Source organism: Argentina silus (genome assembly GCF_951799395.1).
Source record: "Argentina silus genome assembly, chromosome: 3".
Taxonomy (NCBI): domain Eukaryota; kingdom Metazoa; phylum Chordata; class Actinopteri; order Argentiniformes; family Argentinidae; genus Argentina; species Argentina silus.
In genome coordinates, this window is record NC_139657.1 from 25,082,679 (window position 1) to 25,097,438 (window position 14,760).

General features: G+C 39.0%; 1 protein-coding gene across 1 annotated transcript in view; it reads right to left on the reverse strand.

Moving 5' to 3' along the window:
* Positions 1-3,372: 3,372 nt before the first annotated feature.
* Positions 3,373-14,760, reverse strand: part of LOC310802467 (solute carrier family 23 member 2) — a gene marked incomplete at its 5' end in the record, with an annotated part of 40,274 nt that continues 28,886 nt past the window's right edge. Inside the window, 6 exons of the mRNA XM_083666842.1 lie at positions 3,373-4,714; positions 4,858-4,953; positions 8,003-8,111; positions 10,137-10,301; positions 10,934-11,187; positions 11,667-11,823. Of these exons, the coding sequence (XP_083522968.1) occupies positions 4,503-4,714; positions 4,858-4,953; positions 8,003-8,111; positions 10,137-10,301; positions 10,934-11,187; positions 11,667-11,823 (993 nt within the window). The 3' untranslated portion in view covers positions 3,373-4,502. The remainder of the gene's footprint in view (positions 4,715-4,857; positions 4,954-8,002; positions 8,112-10,136; positions 10,302-10,933; positions 11,188-11,666; positions 11,824-14,760) is intronic.

The following is a 14,760-nucleotide window of genomic DNA, read 5'->3' on the forward strand; positions in this document are numbered from 1 at the left end:
AGCAAAATAATTTGGTCTGATCATGCCCTGAGCTCGTGGTGTGAGCTGTATTGGAGTGGGTTTTGAATACCCACTCCACACTCCGTTAGAATGACGTCCACTCCTCACTATGCTCCGCTCACATGCTCTAGCTCACAAGGCGTGGAGAGGTACAGTATATGCCACTTTCTGTTTAATGAGGCCAGACAGAATTAGTGTTCTGTCTGAGGCCTACTGTCCTCTCTCCTAATTACATCTGCAAGGCCATTCATTCCTGACCAGACCTGCAGCCCTATATAAAGAAAGGTGTAACTTACCTGTGGTCTCGCGTCCTGGGTGTGGAAACACCGTTCACGTTATGCCGCATCGTCTGTCCCCCGGCTCTCGTCCTCGGTGGTCCTGTGGTCCACTAGCAGCTGCAGCAGCCCCAGCCTGTCCGAAGCCAAAGAAACCTCTGATCGGCACTTCTTCCTCCGTGTAAAGGGAAGTAAAACATTTATACACTTAGCGTGCGCTCTGAATAATTCCTTGTGTGGAGAACCCTTTATAATTCGAGGCATACCCTCGCTTCGTTTGTTTACAGTGTCTTTCGCCACCACCATGGAGTTCCGCGAGGGGGGTGACTTCGGAGACCAGTACCTTCTAACATACTATCCATCTACTTATGTCTTTCCGGTCTTATATCTATCTAAACCTTCAACTACCTAGCACCGTCCTTTTCCCCTTTCACCAGTCACTACTCAGTATCGCTATCACACTCAGTATCACTACCAATCTTCCGCTGTAGAAGACCCATCTCTTCAGGCTACATCTTAACGGTTCCTCCTAAAGACCTCTTCATCCCCACTACCCCCCTGTACAAGTTTCTCTCCTATTAAAAAAAAATAAAAAATAAGCATTGTGACTGCCAATGGCCCCTGGTCTGAGCACTGAGCACTTTTTCATGATGACTGATGGATAGATGATTCACTTACTTACTGTTGTAAGTCGCTTTGGATAAAGGCGTCTTTTAAATGTCATAAATGTAATGTAAATGTAGTATAACACACGCTGATTAACCTCTTAATTGTTTAGATCTTTTTATACCTCTCCTTCATTTATATGAGAATGTACTGTATGCTTTAATCTATCCCTGGTTCTCATCCTCCAGACCCTGTTAACTATTCTTGAAACAAATATGTTTAGCCAAGCTGACTGGCCCTAAGCAGAGTTGATTATGCTACACAATACCAAGTGAGTAATAGGATGAACATAGCTGTGATGTGACTTTTTAGCGTCTAACAATGAACGGGTTTCATCATTGGGCATTAACACTCCACCCTTTCCGCCCTTTTTCCATCATCTACCTCTCTCTCCTCTTGTCTCTTTCTCTCTACTCTCTCTCTCTTTCTCTCTCTCCAGTCGGTTCTTTCGCCAAAGGAACAGACTGTGATCCTTCAGCACCAAACTGAAAATATTCTTAATGAATTCAGTCTGGTAAAAATCTAATAATGAGATAAATCAGTTTTATTGATCAGACATATTTATTCATATTTATTCGCACCCAAATATCTTTTTCTCTGTATAGGCTTGGTCTGAAAAACATGATGCCACTTGCACCGAAGATAAAGACTCAAGTTTAGTTAACCTGAGTATGTTGCGGAGTTTCCTAAACACGTCTAGATAGCTGTCTGAGTAGTTTGCGTTGTGCAAAGAACACAGCTTATAATATGCCCTGTTTTGTTTTGCACCCGAAAATGTTTCATGGAAAGCCATACAGCTGCCTGAGTGCGGACACATCCGATCAATAATTGTTTTTAAATATGGCATATGCATTTTGTGAGATGACATTGGGTAGTGCATTCACAATTGTACCTTTTCTGAGCTCTGCCAAGCAAAGAAGCCGTGGGCTTACTACGCATGCATGCGGTAGTAACAGCAACACACAAACAAGGGAACTCCTCATACAGTACGTCATTCAAAACAGTCGCAGGTAGCACTTTTTTTTTGGAAGACAGTGATAGCTAGCAATTGTAATGCATACACAACTGCAGCAGTTTACCAAATACATCTGACTTCAGCACAACCAACAAAACATATCATTAGCTTCAGTAAGTATTCACCCCCCTGGACTTTTTCCACATTTTGTTGTTACAACATGACTTTAAAATAGATTTAGATTACTGATAATAATTATTATAATTACTGATCTACATAAAATATCCCATAATATCAAAATGAAAATATTATTTTAGAAGTTTTTACGAATTAATTAAAAATGAAATGCTGAAATGTCTTGAGTCAATACTGTAAGTATTCACCTCGTTTGCTGTGACACTCCTAAAATTCAACTGCAAAAATGTCTTGAACAAGTCACTCAATAAGTTGAATTGAGTCACATGAACTATTATTGAGGATAATAGTTCATGTGATTTCGGAATGAATATTTGTGTTTTTATGGGGTCTCTGATTTGCATAGGAATCAATTACACACTATGTGGATTAGGCTGTCACTAACAACTCCCTTTGAATACTTATTGGCTCAAGACACTTCAGCTTTTCATTTTTAATTAATTTGTAAACATTTAAAAATATCTATATTATCACATAATTTTTCCAGAGATTTTCTGTATTCTACAAAGTTCTATCTAGCACTTCAGTGGGGGGGGGGGGGGGGGGGGGGGGTGTGTGTGTAACCGTGTGACGTTGCTCTTATTTAGTTCTCTAGCGCCGCTCTCCCTGATAGAGAGGTGGGCATGTTGAAAGATTGACACTGAGTCAGAGAGGTTAAGGCACAGACACATTTCCCAAATTTGCAGTTCCCCTTTAACAGTACTGCTGCTTCAAAAGTTGGCATTGGTAAACTATAAATTGGCTGAATGAGGTAAAACATTGATTCAACTCATAGATTATATTTGTACAAACTAAACATTGACCATCCAGACCAAAAAACAAGAGGTTTAAAAATAAAATAGTTGTGATATCCTGTAGCTTCTCTTTAACAGTACATACACAATACAATGATAAAATCAACAATGGAATGCTTAGGGCAATAACCCCTTATCAGCTAAGTTGACACAGTGCCTCAAAAAGTGCATTATTGTAAGTTTATCTTACTTTAATCAACATTCCTGCTTAAATTAGCAGACAAACCCTTTTCGGTCATTTATTGGTAAGGCACTGTCCTCACTTTCCTCGCTGAGGTAGATATCATTCTAACTGAAATACACTCCCTCTACAAATGGGTCAAAATCCTGACTTGAGGCCACACATGAGTACTTCAAATTAATATGTAAATCCTCTATTGACTCCAATGCATTATACTGTATATGCAAGAGATTTTGTCCTTGGTATTACACAGTAGGAGAAAATAACTCCACAAGAAATGACAGATCGGTTTCATGTGTGAGAAAACGTATTCTTTATTTGAAGGAGAAGACAAACTACTTCTTACTTTTAGCTATTTATTATTTATTTATTATTATTATTTATTATGTCAGAATTCTAGGCTTGTACAAGGACCACTTTTGGCGAAGAAAATCACAGTCAGCAAGCTGTTAATCTGTAACCAACCCTCCAAAAATGGATGCATTCAAACAGTCAAACAAAGTATTTACAGTATACAAAATGATTGTGATTGGCTATTTGGTTGGGGAGGAACCGCGGTTTAGACTTGGCATCCCTTGTTGTTCACGGGCTGGTCACACCATTGTCCCATCTGCGGAGTCAGCACCCTGTAAGAGATGAGACACCTACTCTGGTATGTCCTCCCTAGCCTGTCCTCCCTAGCTTGGTATTATTCCACTATAGTTCTTTGTGTAAGCGTGTGTTGCAACATCTTTCTTGATGACCTGGCTTAACCTCTCCATGTATTAATCCAACGTACCACGGGACTAATGCTTGATTCATCTCTCATTTATCAACAGGCCATCACATTAGCAAATTTAGCACACTGGAGCAATGTATTTTTATTATAGCAAAAATAAACTGTTTATATAAAAATAATTTCTAACACTTCTCAATCAAGAGTTAATGATTATCAAAGATAAATGTTTCCTGAATCAGATAATTAAAAAACATTAATTCAATTGATTTGCACATGGAATATCAAATACAATTATCAACAACTTCTCAATCAAAAGTTAATGATTACCAAAGATAAATGTTTCCTGGATCAGATGATTAAAAAACATTAATTCAATTGATTTGCACATGGAATATCAAATACAATTATCAACAACTTCTCAATAAAGAACTGAAAAGCTTTATTTATTTGTCTGCTATTGAGCATTATGATGCAACTGTTTTATAAATTATAAAAATAATTTCTAACACATGTTAGGACCCATGCCCTGCAGAGGTAATGTTGTGTGCGGGAATTCTTTTACTATTACGTAGCGATGGAATTGCTAATCTGAAGTGTTTCAAGCACAGTAAGGTCCAGGTGCCCCACTTGTTAGCCACATACGGTTGAACATGTCAAGCCACAGAAGCTAGTTGACTCAATGTATCAGGGAGTGTGGTACAGGATTACTGGTTTAGCGTTAGCGTCTTGCTAAATAGTACATAGACTCTTGCGTTCTCTGTTTTGGAGTCTTGTAGGACGGAAGGAAAGGCAGATATTGGAAGAACTTGAACCTCTGCAGACAGTTTGTGCAGAAAGGAATTTCGTAACAGGAATGGTCCTTCAGGTAAGAAGGGCCTTCTTCTTCCACTTTCTTACGCCAACTCTTAATGCCCCTCTCTTTTTCAGTGCCTTTTGAAAATGAAAGGAAATCTAAATTAATTAAAGTCAGTTTGAAAGTGACTTCACACTCAGTTACTTGGATAACCAATCAAGATTCAACAGAGACATATACAGTGATGAAATTGATTGATGGTGACAAGATTAGGGCTAACCTGGAATCGTGTTGTCCAACACAAATCCGAAGAATCCACCAATGAACATGTGTGTAGTGAAGAGAACAACTATAAGTTGGTCCAGTTCTTTAATCCCTGTGGATATAAGAGTTATAGGAATATAAGAGTTATAGGAATATAAAAGTTGCAGTGCCGTGCAAAAGTATTCACCCCCATGCAACATTTTCAAATGTTGTTGCCTCAGAGCCTGAAATTTAATTACATTAAATGGATGGTTCAGCCTATTTTCATGTTTAGGTGAAATATCATCTTACCCCGAGTTGTCCTTATAGGCCAGTAGTGAAAGCTTCTTCGGTTCTCTGCTCTCCACATTGCTACCGCAGCACAGGCTAAAAGTTAGCAGCGCGCTCTTCAATAGACACAAGATTCAGATGGCACTTAGTTTAGCATTTAGCATAGGCTACATTTACATTACATTTATGGCATTTAACAGACGCCTTTATCCAAAGTGACTTACAACAATTACATTTGGTCTCCCCTCATTGGACAGGCACTCGATCACGAAGTGATTACTAGCTGTGAACAAAACGTTGCTGGTATCCTAATGGAATCCAGGAAGCATATGTGACAACCTATCATTGCATATTATTGCAAAACTACGTTGTTTGCGATTACAATAAAAGCATGTACAGGTTAATCTAGTATAGCTGCTACTAAACTTTGTTGTCACTGAGGAGATTTTGACATTCAGCGATGCTAAACTAAGTACCGTTGGAATCCTGTCTATTGGAGAGGGCTAACTGTTAGAGAAGATGAAAAGATTATATTTCACCTGAACATGAAAATAGGCCGAACCATCCCTTTAAATTGGGATTTTTCCCCACTGATCTACACAGCCTACTGGACACTTTCAAAGTGAAAGAACAGAAAGAAAAAAAGTAAATCATTTCTTAAAAATGAAAAACAGAAGACTCAATAACTTAAGATAAGTCCATCTGATTGAAAGGGTAATAGTTAATGTGATTTCAGAATTAATAATGTATCTTTGACTTCATAGGGTTCCTGATTTGAACATGAATCAATTACACACTGTGTTGATTAGGTTGTCTCTACCAACTCAGCATTTCTCTATTTTCTCTTGATCCTGACAAACCCCAGTCCCTGTCAGTGACAAGCATACCCATAACATGATGCAGCTTCCACTATTCTTCACACAGAACATGGTGTGAAAAGAGGAATGCGTGTGCTGGATTTGCACTAAATGTAATGTGTTGTAGTAAATCCAAAAAATACATTTCCAGACACATTTTGCTGTACCACTTGACTTTATTATTGCAAATACGGATTTAAAATAGATTTTTTTTTTTCATTAAGGGATTCCTATTGGCCACTAGGTTATATAAACCAATTGTGTAATTGTGTAGAGTGATTGGAATGATCCAATCGACTGCGCTTTTTCCCTCTCAGCCATTCAAATTTGTAGATTTTTTAAAAGTCTCCCCAGGCCTTAGGGTAGCATTCCTGAGCAGTTCTGTTCCCTCTCATTTGGTTCAGTTTGTAGTGACAACATGGTCAACAGAGTGTGAAATTGATTCCTATTCAAATGAGGGACCCTGCAAAGACAAGCTTATACATTCTCAAAAAAGTTTGAACTATTATCATTGCACTCAATGTACTCAATTCAACGTATTGAGTAAATTGTTGAAGAAATGTTTTCATTTGAGCTAATTTTAGGAGAGGCACAGAAAGGGGGTTTATACTTTTTCCACACAGGTCTTCTATTTTTAATTTTTAATAAATAATTTATATTATTTATTATTTCTTTCACTTTGAAAATGTCCAGTAGGGTGTGTAGAAAAAACAAACAATTTAATGTATTTAAATTTCAGGCTCTGAGGTAACACAATTTGAAAATTGTGCAGAGAGGTGAATACTTTTACACGGCACTGTAGTTACAGTATCTATCAAACCCAATGGCTCTCATAATGGCCCTCACACAGCTGTCTCTCTGTCTCTCACAGCTGTTTATTACTGTATTATATAGCTCAATGTGTTGTCCTGTATAAATATAGGCTTACATACTGTTTGTACTGTTCGCTTGTGCTCGGACGATGCCTTGCTTTCATAATCGCTCTCGAGGGGATTAATGAAGTTGTATTAAATTGAATTAAGATTAACACACAACGCTAACATTGTTTCGGCAAGAACAAGCACATCAATCTGGGACCTATACCGCAACGGTCAAGAGTTCAGAGCACCAAGCTTTTCAATTCCCATTCATCTTACTTTGTGTGTTTAACGGGATCCCCCTCATGACGACCACTTTGTTTATCAAACTGGTCAACTCGCCACTCGCTGTGGTGCAACCAGCCTAGTGGATAGGGGAGGGAGTGACTGGTGCAAAGGTGAGGAGCGCTGGTCGGCGGGTAAGGTCCATAGAGAAAGCAGTGTGGCACTTAAGCCATTCCTCACAGCCAGATTATGGCAGTGACAATGAGACAGGCCAAGAGGATTGGGAGGTAAGCAGCCCTGACCCGAGGAAACCAGACAAGTTCCCCCCCCCCCCCCCCACCCCCTCTCTCAGGATTAGCCCTCTCCTGGGTGTGCCACTCACACCACATGACTCAGGGATCAAGCTCTTATGAGGTCAGAGTTCTCTATTAATGGATTGCTCTCTTGGCACTTCATTATAAAAGTACTTTTCTTATTAGTACTTATAAGAGTTTTGTGCCGGTTGAGTGATAATACATTTATCAATGTGAATCAGTGCTGCGGTAGTATAAATCAAGAATGAATGTGTTAACTAAGCACTAATCCTGTGGCCTGAGGTGGTCCAGTGGTCTAGCACCATGGCTTACAGTGCACATATATGCCTATGTCGGCATGGGTTTGAATCTGGGCCCATGCCCTGCTGGCATACCCTCTCCTCCTTACTTTCCTGTCTTTCTCCACTGCCTCTATCCAATAAAAAAATAAGCATCAATACATTTAAAAAAATAAAGACTGGTAATAAAGAGTAAGTCATTACTTCCAAACTGTTGTCCAAACACCTTAGATGTAGTGGACCAGTACAGTGGTGTCAGTTTCATATCAATTCTCTTGGTCTTTAAGGCTGTATTCAAATGTGTGTGTGTGTGTGTGTGTGTGTGTACATAAAATCTATGCAAGTATGTGACATAATCACCTGTATCTATGATGCCTGGGTTTGAATGAAACCAGGTTGGCAGTACGAGGCCACTGAATGTTGAGAAGCCCAGAATGAGCAGGTTTCTAGAGGAGTTCAGGTCGACATACTGTTGTACAAAGGGAAAAGAAATAGGCAGACGTTAGGGTTATATCAAGGTCAGTTTTTATCTCAGTTGTTATGGATTAAAGAACAATGTCAAAAATAGATTATAAGCATGGTACTAGATCAATTTAGATCCATGTTGTGGATAGTTCACACCAGGGAAATCACTTAATATATGGACAAGGAGTGGAAGTTAATGTACCCTAAATTAGCATGTTTGAACGTTGCCAAAACCATCCCAAAGTCTCTTAAAAGATGCAAGGACTTGGTTTAAATTACTTTGAAATGATTTGGGCACATTTCAAACATACAAGACCATTTGCAACATGCGTGTTTTGCCGTAACTTCCCCTGTTTATTACCATGGCAGTGTGTTCTGGATAGTTTAAGTGTACTCTCTTGCAATGTAATTTTGCCAGTTTTATCTTGAGCTCAGTTGCAGTGATCTCCAGAACTCACTTCACTTCCACTAGGGGTCATGCAAATTGTGATTGAGTTGCATTCTAGCTTAAACAATTTCAGTCATTGTTGTGGAACACGTTCTACGGCTGTCTAAACCGCAGGTATGCTACAGTAGGTATTGTCCCATGATGTTTTTGGCTTAAAAAGCAAGTGGACAAATAACAATCTCGACTTCATGATAAGCGCTTCAATGTAATTTAATTTTTGAGAGAGAGCTACCTTTTTTTTGTTTTTTTCTCCCTATTTTATCTTTTACTTGCTTAGTTAATGCAGCTAATTTAGCCTACTCAACAACCTGACTCACAGAGGAATGCTTTTTATGTTCGCTAGCTGGCTAAGGCTATCCAACTGCAACTTCTCCGATTCAAAGTAAGTTTCAGTTTTATTCATTTATTGTCACCAGGGCCAGCCGATGTAACTGCTTACTGTTGCTTTGCATGATTGTAAACATTGATTGGTATTGTAGGTTAAGTTTCTTAACTATTGTTAATATGATGACAACAGTGTATGCTGTGTAGCAGTTATTGTTGCGGTTATGGGTATGAAGGTTTGGTTTGGAGAGGTTTTTGCATCTGGTCACAGACAGCTGTTGTGCACTGAAGTTCCCAGACGAACTTGAACTTGATTTGCTGAAGAAATGCATTAAAAAAATGTTTATATATGCCATCAGATGTTTCTAGTTTTTAATTCTAAATAATCACAGACATTGGAACCACTCCAGCAGTTTCACCCAGTGCAGGTGCTAATGCTTTATCATAAGTGCCATAAGCGTGACCTCACAAGAGTAATGGTTTGAAAAAGTTTTTCAGGATGAAAAGGATCACTCTGATGTTTTCATGAGACTGATCTTAACAGTATGATGTGTTTTCAAAGTAAACTTCACCAACATAGGCCTGTACATGCCAAGGGCCTCGTAAGGCCTCACAAAACAGGGTTAGTGTTTGTCATGGGACGTCTAAATAAAATACCAGTTGGGCTTGAAGAAAGAGGCGGTACAGCATAATGGCCCAAGTAGCTGAACAAGAGCAAAACTAGTCTCTTTGATATTTTACAGTATTTTGTTTAATTTATTTTCCATATCATAATTATGTGATGGACTAAATGCTAGGGCGGTCAGTCAATTAAAAACATTTGTTGATTAATTATTTCCTATTAGTTGATTAATCTACTGATTAATCAGATGATGTTTTTTTGCTTTACTTTTCACCTTGCAATTTAGGTGGTCAGAGATTTTGTAAACATTTCTAGAAACTCAAAGTGGTGCCTAAACAATGAGTGGAGGAGTAATAAGGTACTTTACTATTAACCATGAAATGATGGCCTTTAAATCAAAGGTGTGAATTGTCATTCCCATTCCATAGATAAAGACAAAAGGTGCCAATTTCTTAAATCCAGCTTCCTTGGTATACTGTCTTGTTTACTTGACTGCATGTCACTCACTCTAGCCTTACTTTTTGTAAAATACAAATACATGTTGTTTCCCCGCTGCTACTGTACACATCTGTGGAGTTTATTGAGTGTAATTAATTTATTCTGTAATTCTTTTGAAATACATTTTATTTTTCTACCTGGAGGTTAGAGATTCCCACAGCAGCAATCATTCCGAACATGACAAGGAACATGCCTCCAATGACAGGGTCTGGGATGGTGATGAAAACAGCACCGAACTTCCCAAAGAGTCCCAGGACAATCATCAGAAGACCGGCTGTCTGGATGACCAGCCTGCTACCAACCTGGCCGGGTCGAAGTGGGCAAAGGGACTCATTAGTCAATGTAGGGGGGCTATCAGTCATGCATACAGTACCAGCCTTATTTGGTCCCAGACACACCATGGGAATGCAACTGAAAACTGTCAGGAATCTGAACATTGTAAAGACCCTGGCATGCCCATGACAAAATATGTAGTGGTGTTTTTGGATGACGTTCAACATTTTGAATATTAGCTGTGATGTTTTTAGGGGTGATCTAAATACTTGGTAGATGAGATCAATGACTTTTAAAAACTACCAGAGAGACTACTCTGTGGTGTCAAACAGTTACAACAGTGTATCAGAAAAGATTAAGGGTGAGAGAAACTTAAATAGCACTGCATGTGATACAAAAGTAGAAGTCATATTTTCCCTTTGTGACTAAGGCATATATCTACTGTATATCTACACAGATGATGTGGGATGTGGAATCATCTTGACATTAGCTCACTTTTCAGGTTTGAAAACATTTGACCAACTTAGACTTTTGAGTGAACTGCACCTTTAAGTCAGTTATTACAAGTCACTATATTTTATGATGGGGTGATATCAGTGCTAATGGCTATACATCCCATTCCTCAGGTGAAGTGTCACAAAACATCCTATAGAGGGCGTACTTTGGTGATGCCTAGTGCCGCAATGTTCTGACTATAGGATGTGGTGCCATTTCCACTCCCCCACAGTGCTGCCAGGATGCAGCCAATACCCTCTACAGCGATGCCCCTGTTGATGGCATGGGTGGGCGGTGGGGGGGCACCAGAGAGGCGGGCACAGGCATAGTAGTCACCGATGGACTCCATGGTGGAGGCTAGGACACCCGCCATCATGCCCAACACTGAGGACACACTTACAGTGGGCATGCCCCACTGACCTGTGGAAATACAATTGTTACACATTACCACACACACACACGCATTCAAAATAGAAATGTGTGCTCGACATAAAGTTTTATTATGAACACAGAGCAATATCTGAAATAACACATTTCTGCATTGCCTTGTGATAGTCAACCCTCTAGGGGGAGTATGTTTAAAACATTTTGTACTTTCTAAATGGTCCAATCAAAAAAAATATATATATTTAAAGCTGAGAATCTCTACTTTGACGCCATAGTAGTAGTTTGATTTCAAATCCAAACTATTGGAGTATAGAGCTAAAAGAAGACAAAATGCTTCCTATTTCCAAGTGCTAATAAATAGCACATTATCATTATTATTATTAGTAGTATTATTTATTCATATCTCATCTGAACTGACATGCTAATTACCATTTGAACTCCAGTTTATTGGTCTGTAAGAATAGTACTGTATGAGGTCAGATACATTGCTCCATAACATTGCCAGCACTTACCTGGATATGGTACATGAAACCACGGTGCACTTGTGATGGCGCCCAGGTTGATGTCCGTTCTCGCAGAGTAGCCATATTGGTCTGCCTTAGAGGGAAGGGCCTCGAAGAAGGTCAGCAGGAAGCAGACCAACCAGGCCCCACACATCCCAAACAAAGCCTATGATTGGATTAAAAGAAAAGAGACAGGTAACACTTTACATAAAAAGTCCAGTATGCAGATGTTACCTTTAAAATAGTGCTAAATGGCCATGATAAATCAGTAGCAATCAAGGAATGAGATCATATGATGAAGAACATTCAGTGAAGAGTGCTGTATTGGTCCAAACAAAGCGTTTTCTAAAATCTAAAATCTATGTTCAAACACTGGCCTTTACGTGTCTTTTTTATTTTTGGTTTGTTTACAAGGATATACACATGTTTGCCAGTATTAGAAAACATAGCGCATATGTGCACGTTTTCCAATTTTCTAACTACATGCTGCACCTTTAAGGTTACCTGTATATAGGGTTGATAAAGGGTTGATGTGCAAAATTATAAGCATTTTATTCCATTATTATTAAGTATTAATAACAGTGCAACCACAAAAGAGCTCACCATGTCATGCGGACCAAACAACTATCATATAATTTCAACCAATGAGCCATAACTGTTTGTAAACTATTTATAAATAATAATTAACAGTCAATAAACTTCATAAAGTGTTGCAAGGCAGGATACTGTGTCAGTATCAACTCTGTTTGAACCATTTTCACATTTGTATTGCCACTATGATTTTATTCAGGCGCCAAGATGAAACTTAGGTTGCACAGTGGGTGCACAGACAGAGAGTTGGTGGTATTCCATGAACAGCACTCACAGGGAACAGAACTGGGCATGCACTAGGGCTTTTTATGTTTTGCAACAGGGCTAATGTGTGTTTTTGGCTTGAAATGCCATTCCCACATTATCATATGTGAACCCCATCAAGTGTCATGGTTTCAGATCCTAACTGATAGGCTTATTGCTTTGATGTAGACATTTGACAGACACTTTATCCTGTGTCGATCTTTAACCTGAGTTAACATGACATGACAGAAATAATATATGGTGCGGTAGTAGTGCTCTAGTTCTAAATAGCCTCAACCCTAACTAACTGCCGTATACTGTATTGTAATGTCTTATGTGCAAAGTATTGCAGGTGTGTGCTGGTTACCAAACTCCTTGGGCATAAACTGGGCCAACTTTACGCTTGAATATGGGTCAACAACTTAAGCGAGCTGTCACAATACTACAATGACTGGTTTAATTCAACCTATCTTATCTTGCCAGCTATAAATCAGAGCTCTGTGTTGGTGTTAATCTGATCTCCTTTTCATCTGTTCACAGGTCTTTTTTTCTGTGATGGTATTTTTTTCAGTTGCCTTTGGCTTAGAGTGCCTATTAATCATTGCTCCTGAAAGAATGTATTGTTTTTTAAGTGTTCCAAGAGAGGGCACTTGAGGTAACTTTCCCATGACGATCCAGAGGTGTTAAACTCAAAAGAGATCAGGCCTGCACCAAATCATAGTGAGCTTCACCACTGTGCACAGAACATAGGCCTACTTTACCTTTGCAAAGCTGTATGAAGGGCACAGTATATCCCTGTGGTATTATGCATTGTAATCTAGTATTAATTACATTAATTACATTACAAAGCTTGTCATAAGAACATATAGCCTCCGAATAATGTCTTACCATTTCATAATGATCCTGAGTTATCAGCCATTTTTAGTCAAATAATTGGCATATAGAAAGACATAACTGAATGAATCTGACAATAAGACATTATAAAGGTTCATTCATGCTTATGACAAGGAATAATGCATTATACCTGTGAAGTATTTCCAAGATGGCAAGCTTTCTAACATTTGAACAGTACCAACAGAAATAACACCTTAATCACCAAGGAGGAAAAAAACAGTTCATTGTAAAACTGGAAGTTACTCGAAATGGCCTCAGAATTCTCTTGCCAAATCATGTGACTAATCCTCAGGCAATTGTCTTGAGAGAATACGGAATGTACACTCACTGAACACTTTATTAGGAACACCTGTACACCTTCTCATGGTGGAGGTGGTGTAATGGTGTGGGGAATGTTTTCTTGGCACACTTTGGGCCTGTTAATACCAATCAATCATCGCTTAAATGCCACAGCCTATTTGAGTATTGTTGCTTATCATGTGCATCCCTTCATGGCCACAATTTACCCATCTTCTAATGGCTACTTCCAGCATGATAATGCACCATGTCACAAAGCAAAAGTCGTCTCAAACTGATTTCATGAACATGACAATGAGTTCAGTGTTCTTCAGTGGCCTTCCCAGTCACCGGATCTGAATTCAATAGAACACCTTTGGGATGTGGTAGAACGGGAGATTCACTTGAAAGTGGACCTGAAAAATCTGCAGGAATTACGTGATGCAAATCATGTCATCATGGACCAGAACATCAGAATTGAGGCTGTTTTGAAAGCAAAGGTAGGCCCTACCCAGTATTAGTATAGTGTTCCTAATAAAATGCTCAGTGAGTATATGTTTGACACTGGTAAAAGGTGTGTTCTTACCTCAAGAATGCAGTTACACATTACTAATCCATTACTGGGGGACAGGATTAACACTTCAGCCATCTGATAACTCTTATTGAACCTTTCTGATATCACCCTCAGGGTATCGGGTCCCAAGGACTTGAATGAACTTATCCTGGCAACACTGAGGTTTAGGGAAGGGCTTTATCTATGCCTGAGGCCCATTGGTAAAAAAAAACAACAAACAGAATTGCTGTTTCAAAACAGTTTTGTTGTTTTTGCCCATGCAAGCTGAGACCTGACACCGACATTCTGTTTACTTTGTGTGACAAGTCAGGTTCTTGTTTTCAGCTGAGCAACAGAAGCTTCTCATAAGATCCTCATTAGCAATAACTAAGCACTATACTGGAAGCACTGACATTTACAGGAAACATCAACCATGAGCTATGGAGGGTCATATTATGTTTCCTATTGTTAATTACCATGTAATATCTATGAAACAGATGGAATTATCTATAAATGTGTATAACAAACTTGCAATGCCTTACCAAA